The sequence below is a fragment of the Pristis pectinata genome, chromosome 1, assembly GCF_009764475.1.
Source record: "Pristis pectinata isolate sPriPec2 chromosome 1, sPriPec2.1.pri, whole genome shotgun sequence".
NCBI classification, from domain to species: domain Eukaryota; kingdom Metazoa; phylum Chordata; class Chondrichthyes; order Rhinopristiformes; family Pristidae; genus Pristis; species Pristis pectinata.
Window position 1 is genome coordinate 116,110,063 of NC_067405.1, and position 14,352 is coordinate 116,124,414.

The 14,352-nt window shown below is 36.9% G+C and overlaps 1 protein-coding gene across 1 annotated transcript in view; it reads left to right on the forward strand.

Annotated features, from left to right (window-relative positions):
* The window catches only part of pygl (phosphorylase, glycogen, liver), a 71,001-nt gene that overhangs the window by 16,782 nt on the left and 39,867 nt on the right, over positions 1-14,352 (forward strand). Inside the window, exons 7-8 of the mRNA XM_052038326.1 lie at positions 1,142-1,253; positions 10,465-10,547. Of these exons, the coding sequence (XP_051894286.1) occupies positions 1,142-1,253; positions 10,465-10,547 (195 nt within the window). The remainder of the gene's footprint in view (positions 1-1,141; positions 1,254-10,464; positions 10,548-14,352) is intronic.

The window sequence follows — 14,352 nt, forward strand, 5'->3', positions numbered from 1 at the left end:
TGTTTTTACCTGTGTAGCAATATATGGAAGTGGGGTGAAGTTCTGGTTAAGGAACAAGAAAATAGAGAGGGGAAGCATGACCAGAGGCACTCCTGGCCATGCTGTGAAGTTGAGACTCACTGTCTCGTCTTAATGAGGAGCCTTAGCTCAATCATCAGCTCATGAAATGAAGCAGACTGTGCTTATGTCAATGACTTAGAGTTTAAAAGAGTGAGAGAGGACTTGGTTTGAAATGTATAAGATCTCAAAGGGGTCTTGATAGGTTGGAGAGGATGTTTCCTCCAGTGGGACAATGTAGAACTAAAGGTGGCTGTTTTTAAAAACAAAAATAAGCGATCACCCATTTAGAAGAGTAAAGAGGTGATTTTTTTTTCCTCTCAGAAAGCCTTTGGTCTTTGGAACTCTCTCTGTCAAAGGTAGTGGAAGCAATCTTTGAAGATTGTTAAGGCTAGGGTAGATAAACAGAGGTAAAAGTTTATTGTGAGTAGAAAGGAATGAGAAGCTGAGTTACAGTAAGATCATTACTAAATGGTGGAACAAACCTGAGGGGCTGAGTAGTCTACTTCTGCTTTCAATTTGCACATTTACATGTTTCAACTATACCAGGTTTGCACCTTATTTTTACAAATGTCTTGCACTGATCTTATTAATATTTGCTAATAAAAACTCCCAAAAATTGTACTTAATATTTTAAAAAAAGTTTCTTACACAGTAAATGGTACTAGTCCTTCAAGATTCATCTCTGAAGCACCTTGCTTAGGGTGCACTGCAAATGATTTGTTGTCCAAATTTGATGTAGTTTTCATTAAGGGTTCAAAATCTGAAAGTCAGATAATTTTACAATACTGAAGGAAGGCAGTTGGCCATTCATGTAGTTGCTCTTTACTGAACAATCTGAAGTAAGCCTGTTCCTTCCCTATGACCCTGTAACTATCACTGCTCCAAGCATTTATCTACTTTTATCTTGAGTGATCCAATAAGCTTGGCCACATGTGGCTCTGTCAGATCAATCAATGCCTTGTTAATACTCTGTGTAAATTTCCCTTGGGCCTCAGTGAGCCCCTTACTAACAGCCACAATTTAAAAAACTGAGCAGTCTTTCTTTCATGAAAAATATAATGTTTTTTTTGTTCTGCTGTAGGTAGTTCTTGCTATACCATATGATACTCCAGTTCCAGGATATCTAAACAATACTGTGAATACTTTGAGGCTGTGGTCTGCCAGAGCTCCCAATGACTTCCACTTGCATCACTGTAAGTTACTTATTGCAATAGATATTGATTCCACAAAACAAACTCTGAAAAATGACATTAAGCACGAGGTTAACAGATACATAAGTTGTATTAGATTGTTCAAATGAGCTGTGGCATAAACAATGAGATAAATGGCCAATTTCTGTAACATTCTATAATTCTATGAATTCAAAACAAATTATTTTTGAGTAATTTATTCTTTATTGTTTTTAATATGAGGAGATAAAAGTTCTATTGTTAGGCATAAGTGCTGTATTTTAGCTGTGGAATATGTAATTATATACAATTATACAAAGATTTTTCTCAAATCTAGAATTCAAGTGCGTTCAGGTAAATTGTATGTGCTATTATCTCATAATTTATTATTCTCATGAGTATGTTGATTCACAGCTTTGCATTTCTAAAGCCTTTAATTCTTTTATCATTTTGATTCATTCAGGTTATCTCATCTCTTTTTGATCAAAGGTTATTATGGGAAATAAAAGCTCATGCTGTAGGAGGTATATTGGCGTGGTTAGAATATTGGCTGGCTAACAATAAACAGATGTTAGGATAAATGGGTCTTTGGTAAGATGTAACAAGTAGTGTGCCACTGGAATTGTTGGTGCTTCAACTTCTTACAATTTATCTAAATGATAGATGAAGAGTCGAAAGGTATGATTGCTAAATTTGCTGATGACACAAAGCAAGGAAGGATAGTAAGTTCTGAAGAGAATACAAGAAGGCTAGAGAGAAATACAGATAAGTTAAATGAGTGGGCAAAATTGAACAGATGGAGTACAGTAAAACTCTGATAATCTGCTATCTGACCTTTTGGAAATTCCAGTGGTTCAGCATCTGGTTCACCAGGCGATGTTTCTCATACTCCCTTCAAACTCACCGTGACCACGGTGAATTTCAAGGAAACGTGGGAACCATGGATGAGTTGATTTTCAAAGGAGTACAGAGACCAGGTACTAGTTGGTTTAAAGACAGCATGGGAACTTGGGTCCTGGTGAGTTTCAAGGAAGTACAGGAACCCTGTACCTCGGTTCCTGTGCTCCCTTTGAGATCACTTTGGCCTCTTTCTGATACTGCCTTTAAATTGACTGGGGTGGCAGTTACTGCACTCCCTTTAAACACATCAGAGTCCCTTTTCCTGCATCCATCCCCCACATCCTTAAACCTACTCATTTCACTGGAAAAATGTATTATAATACCGTGTAACATCTAAAAAAGTGAATTAAAAGTGTGCTGGGTTATTGATAGAAATAGCATCCAGTAGTCCAGAAGATCTACCCAATTGGAACCATCAAAGTCCCAAGTATCTTGGATTATTGGAGTTTTACTGTATAATGTAAGAAATTGTCCATTTTGGCTGAAGAAACGAAAAAGGTGTATTGCCTGAATGGTGAGAGATTGCAGAGTTCCAAGATGCAAAGGAATCTGGGTGCACAATTCACATAAAGTGGACTCTCTTGGTGGCGCTAGATGGAGTAGGTCGCATGTTGGCACTGCTCCACTCACCTTTTAATTTCTTGTACACCATCCCTTAAGACTTTTATAATGCTTTTATAAGATTGATGTTGATTTTTAATTACCGGAAATGAACACCAGAGCTAAAGCTGCAGCTGATAGCAAGGGTAATGGAGACCTTCAACTTACTTTGGAAGCTATTTCTAAACTCCTGGATAAAAAACTTGATAAGGAATTCTCCACTTTGGAAACGCTGTTAAAAGGGATTGAAGACAGACAAACCACACTTTAACAGGAAAATGTTAAACAACAGCAATTAATTGCTGAACTGGATGAAGCTGGCAAAGAGAGAGATCGTAGACTGAGCTTACTGGAAAAAGATTTAACTGCAACCACCCAAATACTGGAACAGCAAAGACAGAAGATTATTGATTTAGAAAGCTGCAGTCAGAGAAACAATTTGAGGATTATTGGCCTTCACGAAGACGCTGATACTGGTAATCCTATTGAATTCTTTTCCAAACTTTTGATGGATGTGTTTGGCTCTGAAGTTTTCTCTGTACGTCCCATACTTGATCGTGCTCACTGAGCGTTAAGACCAGAACCCCCGGCAGAGCAAAAACCACGGCCAGTAATATTGAGATTTCACTATGTGAGTACTAAAGAACATTTGTTTTGAATCGCTCGTCGTCAAGGAATGATCCAATATAAAGATTGGAAGTTTCATCTGGTTGAAGATTACAACCCAGAAGTTATGAAAGAGAGACTGCGTTATAAACCGATTATGTTGCAACTTTATCAAGGGAACTATTAACCTGCATTATTGTTCCCAGCTTGTCTGAGGATTGTACTCCTTGATAAATCACGCAAATGGTTTAATTCCGTGAAGGAAGCCAAAGAATTTTTCAAAGATTAACTTTTGACTTCAGATGGTTAAGAAATGTGCTATTCTCTGATTCTTATACCTATTTGGTCTACAAGGTAATAATTAACTTACAGATTTGAACGTTTTTAAGTCTGGAGATCTTTTTCTGCCCTTTGTTAACACTTTCGTGTTTGGTTCTGGAACATGGATACTTATCATGTTTCTATTTAACAATTCTTTTTTTTCCTTATTATTCTACTTCAATATTTTTAATGGTTTGTTTTCATAATAATTAAGAATCTGACTGAGTGATTGCTTTTTTTTCTTTTGAAATAATAGTAAGATTGTATTTTTTTAAATGTCGACTGTCAGTATTTTTGACTGTGTGGAATCTTTTTCAGCAAGCCTGTTTATAATTTCAAAATGCTGTTTTGGGTACTTGTACTTCCATGTTTTGACTATCGGTGGTGTCTTGCATTCCTTTTAACTTGGAGATTTGCCACCAAAAGAGGTGGGTTAAGGGATTTAGTGGGTAGCACTCTGGCTGTCTATTGGCCAGTTTTCGGGCTTTTGTGGGTGAGGGATGGAGCTGTTTTTAGGTTAGTTCTTTTCTTCTTCTGGACTGATAAACTACAAATATGCCTGAATTGTCATCATATCCAGCTCCTCTTTGAACTTTTTTCTTCTTCCTGTTAATGAGTCTCCTGTGCAGCAAGGTTAACCCTTTACATACCATATGTTTTTAGTCTATTAAATGGATAAGATGATTAATTTTGTTTCATGGAATACAAACAGTTTAAATAATCCAATTAAGCGGAAGAAGATCTTTAAAGTTTTTTATAGACTGAACGCTCAAATTATCTTTGCTCAGTAAACACATATTAGGAGAGAGGATAATCAGTGCTTTTTTAGACATTGGAGAGGTCAACAGTTTCATTCTAATTCACAAGCAAAGGTGAAAGGAGTCTAATTTTTATAGACTCCTCAATTTCATTTGTTCATCATGAAACAATTTCAGACCCGAATGGTAAATTTTTATTAATTACCAGCTTACTTCATAACAAAAAAAGTTGTTATGGTTAATGTTTATGCACCTAACATTGATCATCTTGAGTTCTTTAAACATTTATTTACATCTTTTCCTAATTTAAATGAATATACATTATGGGTGGAGATTTCAACTGTTGTTTAAACCCTTCAATGGATAGATCTGTGTCAAATCAAGTATTTCAAAACAAATCCACTGTCTTTATTAATTCCTTCTTAGTTGATTCCAGAATTTTAGAAGTTTGGAGATTTCTACATCCATATGATAGAGTTTTCATTCTTTTCTCGTGTCAATCACGACTACTCTAGAATTGATTACTTTTTTTTATCTATTCTCGATTAGCTCCATTTGTTATTGACTGTAAGTATGATGCAATTGCTGTTTCTGAACACATGCCATTGAAACTATCAAATAAATTAGTGGACGTATCCTCTGGTGCCAGACAATGGCGACTCAATCCTTCTTTACTGTGGGATTTAGACTTTGTTCATTTTATTAAAGAACAGATTTCCTTTTCCTTCTCAACTAATTCTATGGAAGAAATTTCCAGTGGGATATTATGAGATACCTTTTAAAGCTTATATCCGTGGTCAAATTATTTCATACTCTGCTGGATTGAAATTACGTATATTGGTTGATAAGATTAAAGAAATCGATTTTAAAAATACTCTGATGCTCCTAATTTGGAGCTCTATAAAAAGACAACTGAACTTCAATTGCAACACAGTTTATTATTAACACTTCCAATTGAAAATCAATTACTCAAAACTAGGAGTCAGTTTTATATACATGGTGATAAATCTGGTAAATTGTTGGCCAACCAACTGAAAGCTGCTTCAACTAAACGTCAGGTTATTAAAGTTCGTAAACAAGATGGTAATTACATGGTGGACGATGATCAAATTAATAAACCTTTTCAAGAATTTTATACTTTCTTTATATCAATCAGAATTTCCTGAGGATTCTACATCAATGCATGAATTTTTAAGGAATTTGAAGATTCTGAAATTATCACTTAATGAACGTTTAATATTAGATGCACCCATTACGGAGGAAGAAGTAAAGAAAGCAATTTTTTCAATGAATTCGAGTAAACCACTTGGTCCCGATGGGTATACAGCTGAATTTTTAAAATCCTTTTCTGATCTTCTCTCTCCCTGGTCAGGTAAAATTTTTAAAGATGCCTTATCAGCAGGTAAATTACCACAATCCTTCTATGAAGCAACTGTCTCTTTAATTTCTTAAAAAGGATAAAGATCCTACTGAATGTGCATCTTAGACCTATTTCTTTATTGAATGTGGACTCCAAATTTTTTTTCCAAAATATTGGCTTCTAGACTGGGAAAAGGTACGTCCACAAATTATTTCTGATGACCAGACAGGATTTATTAAGAATCATTATTTCATTTTAATATTAGGAGGTTAATGAGTATTGTATATACCCCTTCATCTACAATTCCAGAATGTGTTATGTCGCTAGATGCCGAGAAGGTGTTTGATAGAGTTGAATGGGAATACTTATTCAACACACTTGAGAAATTTAATTTTAGCCCAAATTTTACATCTGCGATTAAATTGATATACCATACACCTTTGGCTTCAATACTTACTAATAATCAGAGATCCCCTTTTTTGAGGCACTAGACAGGGCTGCCCTTTAAGTCCTTTATTATTTGATATTGCCTTGGAACCCTTGGCAATTGCCTTTCAGGACTCTTCTAACATATTTGGTATCACTCGTGGAAATGGGACCCATAAGATATCACTATATACAGATGACCTTTTACCCTATATCTCTAACCCGGAGAAATCTATCCCTGCAGCATTATCACTGCTTGCTCAGTTTAGTGTTTTCTCTGGTTATAGATTAAATCTTAAGAGTGAACTTTTCTCATTAAATATGCAAGTCCCAATTTATAGGCAATTACCATTTAGATTAGTGACTGATTATTTTATGTATCTGGGTGTTAAAATTACCAAGAAGCACGAGGACTTATTCAAAGTTAACTTTTTACCCTTAATCGATCATGTTAAACAATTGTTTACTAAATAGTCCCCATTGTCTCTATCATTGATTGGTTGAATCAATGCGGTTAAGATGCATATTTTACCAAAATTTTTATATTTATTTCAGGCGGCTCCAACTTTCATCTCAAAATCCATTTTCGATACTATTGATTCTAAAATTCTTTCATATATATGGCAGAATAAAAACCCAAGGTTAAGAAATAAATATTTACAAAAATTAAAAAAGGATGGCGGTATGGCTTTGCCTAACTTTAGATTTTACTATTGGGCAATTAATATTAGATATTTAATTTTTTGGACACAAGATTTAAATGTAATTCAATGTCCCCGATGGGTGTACCTTGAGTATGTCTGTGCACGGATTTTCATCAATTTCTATTTTAGGAGCCTCACTCCCTTTTGTACTTACTAAATTGAGTAAACAAATGATTAACCCAATAGTTAAACATACAGTTTGAATATGGTTTCAATTACAAGTTCAATGCTGGAACAGTCTTGAAGAACCACATGGCCTACTCCTGCTGCTATTTGGTATATTTGTGTATTTTATGAAAGACACATAGACTGTTCCCTTTGGATATTTTCCAGTGCGTGGTCATTTTAATAAATGTTGTTGAACTTCTGATTGAATTTGCCTTCAAAACATGTTTGTTGTAAAAGAGGTTCTTTGAGGTCTCAAAGGGCAAGGACTCTGGACACAGTCTTTGAAGTTTAAAAATTATTTATTCACAAAGACAAACGCGGGGACAGGATGAACCGGAACGAATGCACACTTGCGCGCACACATGCAGGTGATCACAAACGTGGGGGAAATCACAACGAGGGTGAGATGCACGCGTACGCACACACACACACACACACACACACACACACAGGTTACAAATGATCAGGGAAAAAACAATACAATGCCTGACTCCCCTGACCCAGTTCAAGCATCGGCTGTACACTATCGGGAATCTACCTTGATTGACAGTGGTGTCGCTTTCAACCATGTGTTCAATGGTGTCATGTGACAACCATGACCTTTCACACTACAATGTTCTATGTTCTCTTAAATAGTTACTGAAACAATACTGATTTTGAAACTCTCTTATTGCACAGTAAGCAGAAAATCTAACCTTCACAGCCACATTGGGTTCTTGACAAACTATCAACTCACAGCCTTACACACTGCAGCTAGTTCAGGCATACATTTCCTTTAATTGCTTGTCAGCCTCTATCTTTTTTTGTCCCAACTCGACCTTCAGTCATGTTTGTTCTAACTCCATCTTTGCTATCTGCACCTGTCTAACAGGTCTCTCTGACTCACCCCCAGAAAACTCTTCTAACTGTTCTAATTCTTCCTCCTCCAGATCTTCCAACTCCACTGGTTGAAAAGTCACATCAGAAATCACTGGTTTACTCTCAGGAAACTCAACTACCTCACTCAACTCAAACACTTACTTCTCCAAATAATAGTCAACTATCATTCTATGAATAACTGCTTTTCTCATAGACTGCTTTACTTCTGTAAGGTTTAGCTTTGTAGCAATCTTTATCAAATAATCCTTTTTTGCCACCTCCAATCCCTGTAGGGTTGGTGACTCCAAAAATGCCTTAATATCCATTGCTGCTGGTTTCCATACACACAAGCCAATTAAAAAGAATTTATCAGACCTCCCTCAAAAATCTTTGGATTGAATCCCGAACAAATCTCGTCAATCTGGAGAATGATCCCAGACGACACTCGTTAATCTTTGGATTGGATCCCAGATGAGCCCCCAATTTTGTCACGAACCAGCAACAAAAGAAGCACACTGAGCATGATTCAGTGTTAAAAACTATTTTATTAATCACTACTTATGATAATACGTAAAATAAAAGTAAAAATGTTAGTATGTTAGAATTCAAAAATGTTAAACCTCGAACGTTAACCCCAAAAACTAAACTCTTCGTGTGTGTGTGTGACAAAGTCCCAAACTCCAAGTTCTGGAATGGTTCTTAAAGTTCAGTTCCGCAAGCCATGAGGTGAAACATGAGCAAGGGCTTCTTCAACAACCACCGTTGTCTGAAGATAAGACGTAGATGTAGAAAAACAGAGAGAGAGTACATACGAAATCCAAATGTTCCACAATGGAACCCAAACGACACTCCAGTGTTTACTCGATAGTGACTTCCTCACCCCGAAAAGCATCCGAATCGTGGTCATCCATACACAAATACCTGTTTCCTTCTACAGGTCAGCAACAAAGTGAACTCCACCGGATTACTTCCAACTTCCATACATGGATTTCAGTGGCAAACACAGTTATTGTTTCTCATCCATCGATAGAGAAAACAAGCAGGCTGGTGTCTCTCTCCCTTCTCTCTCTCTCTCCTAACTTCTTCAACAACGTCATTACGTCCTTTATCTTCTATTGACGTAAGCACGCCCCACACACACATACACACACTCTCTATCTTAAAGGGATTTTCACTGAGTCCGTAACATGCTGCATAAAACATTGCAAGTTTTCAAAATTTATTGTCTGTCTTTTAAGATTAGGCATATTAGTTTGAAATATATAACTTGTGTCCCTTAATTATATTTCAAACCTAGTCATTCAGGAAAATCTAGAGTTTGAAAGGATGTTGAATTAATTCATGGTCATTCTGACTTTTGAACTTGGGAGATTTTACTAAGTGCATAATTGTGAGCTCAAAAATCACCAGTATTCCTACTGAAATATTTAATAGATCTGTACACATGTGATGAGAGTCCTAGACTTACTGACTGATTCAGGGGACCAAATCTGTCAGTTTTTCCAATGTACTCCCCATGGTGTCCGGAGGCAAGGAGCAATCTTGCTAGCATTCTCCAGCATTACACAGAGGAATCACTTCTGCTCCTGTCAGGTCGGACCTCATGCATGGTCCAAGGCCCCATTGATTACAATGGGTCTGTAGGGCTTAGATTTAGGAGGCAAAAGGGAGTTACTTATTTTAATTATTTTGCTTTAGTTTGATGTTTTTAATAACTTCTAAATACTTTTATGTTCACATTTTAAAAGTAATTTTTCAAATATTTCCCTTCAATTTTAATAGTTTTTAAATGTTTCAATGGCAGATACTTAAAAACTATTAAAATCAATAGACAATCCACTCACCAGTGATTTGGTTGGTTCAACCAGGTTTTACTGAGCACCAGACTTTATTGTAGCTTTGGTCCAAACAGTCAGAAGAACTCCCAAGGCTGAGCTAAAGATGACTGTCCTTGCACCTGTCAGAGTTTATCATTAAAGAACCCTATTAAGTCCTGATGCAGGATTTCAACCCAAAATGTCGATTATCCCTTTTGCCTCCACGTATGCTGCCTGACCCGCTGAGTTCCTCTAGTAGCTTGTTTCTTTTTTTGCTGAAGAATCCTAGTAAAGTTGAGATCAATGAAGAAAAGTTGAAATTTTTCAGATGGTTGGAGTCATAGCACAAAGGTCGGTATGCCATCCTGGGTTCAGATCCTCAAATTGCTTATTCAGAACTCATTGTTGGGCTTCAGAGTGTGTAGAAACTGCAAAACACACCTTTCAACTTACTGTACAGGTAAGTGTGTGCATGTGAGGACCATGGGCAGTGACTCCAGTCAGTAGGCCTGACCCAGAATGATCGAAGCCATTACTTATTCACTAAAGTGCCATAAATTACATCCATTTGTGTGGAGCGTAATGATGTGATTTGTGCATTAATGTTTACAATATCTGTTATCCTTTGTTACCAACACCTGCTCTTGCTTTTGGAATTGAGTTGTAATCATTAGTACCACTATAAAATATGTTCAACATTGTTTTCATTCTCAACAGTTAACGTTGGGGACTACATCCAAGCTGTGCTGGACAGAAATATTGCAGAAAATATTAGCAGAGTCCTCTACCCAAATGACAATGTAGGCAGTAAGAACATTTTCTAAGAGTTTTCTGCATATCTATATAATCTGTATAATGAAAACAAATACTGTTAATTTTATTTGATTGCAACTTAAACTAACTTCTCCCTACACTGGACACAGGAAAATTAAATTTGAAATACAGTATAAATTGTTAAATCAGGTTACACATCTGTGTCAATCAGCCTCATCTCAAAGACTTGTAGATTTGTTCTAGGTTTTAAAATGTTTACTGAATGATTTGTTTTCCTTTATTTTTATATGTTAATTGCATTCAGCAAAGTTCACAAAGTAGATTTTCAGCTTTCTATTTGGTATAGACCTGGCTTGGGGGATTGCTGCCTATAATAGTAGCTGCCCATTTTCACTCATACCCAATGCATGTTCAGCAGCTTGAAAATTCTTAGAAGTGCTCTTAAGATGTGTTTGCAAAATCATGAAAATTATTCTTAAGAAGTTAATACTTATAAAAGGTAGATATTACAAAGTTTAATACTACATTGCATCCCTGTGTGAATTTAGTTGGTAGAAGCTGAATGAGTCAAGGTAGATAATTCACTACCCTGTACTGTAGGTACCCTTACTCGTTATCTGGATTCTTCCTTTTTTTTAATCTACTCCAGAAGTAACTTTTAATGCCTGTCCCTTAATAAGTTTTGAAATGGTGGTGGTGAGTTACCTGCTAGAATCACTTAGTATTTATAATGGAAGTAACCCCAAAATGTTTTTACCTACAGAGATTTTACTGTTTAACCTATCAAAGATATCTAACTTCAGTCAAGGTGGTGTGACTTGGATGTGAACTTGCAGGTGGTGGTGTTTCTGTTCGCCTGCTGCCTTTATCCTTCCAGATGACAGAGGTTGTGCTGTCAAAGAAACCTCGACAAGTTTCTGTAGTGTGTTTTGAAGATGGTGTACTCTAAAGTCACAGTGTGCTGATATCAGAGGGAGTGAATGTTCAACGTAGAGAATGGGGTGAAGAGAAACGTGATGCTTTGCTCTTGACAGTCTCAACATTCTTGATTGTTGTTAGAACAGCAGATATCCAGGCAGATAAGGAGTTTTGCATTGCACTGCTTGTGTGCCTTGTAAAAGGTGGAAAGGCTTTGGGCATTTGGCATCTGACCTGTTCCTGGAGCCAGTCCATTTTAGTTTTTAGTCAGAAATGGTGAGAGTGTCAAAACGTGGTAATGCCATAAAATGATGGCATAATGTTAAGGGCAGTTATTTCTGCAACAACACCACAATTCATTTATTTTATCTCTATTTGGACCAAAACTCTATTGAGCTTTGGAGCTGATAAAAACTTGTTGGGACCCAACCTGAGCATCAATTTGCTCTCAACCATCAGCAAAATAATGAAAGATATTGCTTATATTATCTAGTGGCACACACACAAATTGAAAATGAGACTACAATGTCTGCAACAATCGTCAATAAGAAATGTCTAGTTTCTGGATGATCCATCTCAGCCTCCAATGTTTAACTAATTTGACTCATCAGTGTGATTTCAAGAAATAACTGAGCACATTGGATCCAGGAAAGATATTGGACCCCAGCAACGTCCTGACTATAGTGCTGAAGACATGTCCTCCAGAACTAACTAAGCTGTTGAACCTTGAAAATTACATCTGAGTGAAAACATTGAAATTAATCAGATGTATTCCATCTACAAAAAGCAGGACAAATCCAATCCAGCAAATCACAACCCGAACTATCTTCTCTCAACAATCAGCAATGTGACAGAAGGTGTCATTGATAGTGCTATTAAGTGGCACTTGCAGAATCTGTTCACTGATGCTGTAGTTGATTGAACCAGATTTACTCAGCTCTAGAACTTATAGTTTTGATCCAAACATGATGTAAAAATGACTGCCCTTGATAGTAAAGTGCCATTTGACAGAGTTTGAAGCCCTGGTAAAACTGAGAACAATGTTTTCCTTTGGCTGGAATCATGCCAAGCCTAAAAGTAGATGTATTTGTTTGTCAAAAGTCTTTTACCTTGGCTCCAGTTAGGGTGCTCAAGTTCCTCAAGAATCCTTGACCCTATCATCTTTAATTGTTTTATCGATGACCTTCCCTTATAGTCATTAATATTAATTCTGGATAACATGCAAGCTTTGGACAATAAATAGCAGGTGCAAACCAGTGACTATTTCCATCGAGTGTGCCTCAACAACTTACCTCGGCACTCAAGTCAAGTCGAGTTTATTGTCATGTGCACAAGTACAATGAAGTACAGGTACAATAAAAAAAACTTGCAGCAGCATCACAGATAAGTAGGTACAGACAACACACAGACTATAAATTATGTATAATTTATACAAGACAGTGAAGAGAGAGAGGGGGGGAAAAGACTGCAAAAATAAAAAGCACACTATCAGCGACAAGTCCATGGTAGTGCAAGAGGTGGTTTATAGTGTTCCATTGCTGAGGTAAGGTTAGGGGTGTGCAGGTCGATTCAAGAACCTGATGTTTGTAGAAAGTAGCTGTTCCTGAACCTGGTGATGTGGGACTTCAGTCGTCTCTAGCTCCTGTCTGATGGTAGCAGTGAGCAGAGGGCTTGACCTGGAAGGTGGGAATCCTTGAAGATAGATGCTTTCTTCCCGAGGCAGCACCTGCTGTCAATGGTGGGAAGGGCTGTGCCCATGATGGACCAGGCTGTGTCATCAGTATTACTATTATTGACTTCCTTGTCATTAGTATTCTGGAATTTACTATTGACCAGAAGCTTAAGTGGATTAGCCATATAAATTTGGATTAGACTATAAAAACAGTGATCTGTATGTTAACTCCCCACCATCAGCAAGGGTATGGTTAGATACCTGCAACTCCATGAACTCCTGACAATCGCATCAAGACAATGCCATATGATTGGCTTCTCCTCTTAAGCATTTGTTCCTTCCGCAACTTGCACATCGACAGTACCTTCCAAGCCCTTCAACAACTTCCTTGTAAGAGAAAGGCAACAGGCAGATTAGAATACCATCACAAGTTGCTCTGCAGGTTGCCTTGCATTTTGACATGGAAGTGCATTGCCATTCTGTCATTGTTGCTCTTCAAAATCCTGGAACTCCCAATCACATACACTGGGAGTATCTTCATAACACAGATGCATCAGGTCACTAGCTTCTCAAGAGAAATAGATGTTGGATTTACCAATGGCATCTGCATCCATGCATTATTTGAAAAAAAAATACCAGCCTACAATTTATTGATGACTTTACTGGTTAGGCATCAAGGCATTCCTTGTTTCATGTATTTTCTTTATTTCCTAAAATTGAAAACTTATTAAGTAATGGGAAACCATTGTGCTTGATCACATTGGTCATTGGGTCAATAGGTAATGAAGGCTGAATATTCATTTGGGAATTCCAATTATTTATTGTATAGTTCCAATTATTTATACAGTGGTGTAGCCAACCTTGTATGACTGGAGAAGAGTTCTACTCCAGTCATACAAGGTTGGCTACACCACTGTTGTCAATCTTAACTGCATGAAAATGAAGTGCCAGAAACCTTAGGGAGAAATAAAATGAAGGAACTAGGGAAAGAAAAATGAAGTCCTGTCCTTTTAGAATGAATATCAGACCTCTTCTATTTCCCTTGATCTGCCATCACATTTGATTTACTCCCTCACTTGCAGCCACCTAATGAAGATTAAAAAAAAATCATCTCTCCTAATATGTATTTGCCATCCAGATTACATGTTAATCTTGGGTTTGAGAATCACAGAAGTGCAAATGTTGGAAGTCTGAATTAAAAATAGAAACTGCTGGAAACATTCATTAGGTTAGGCAGTATC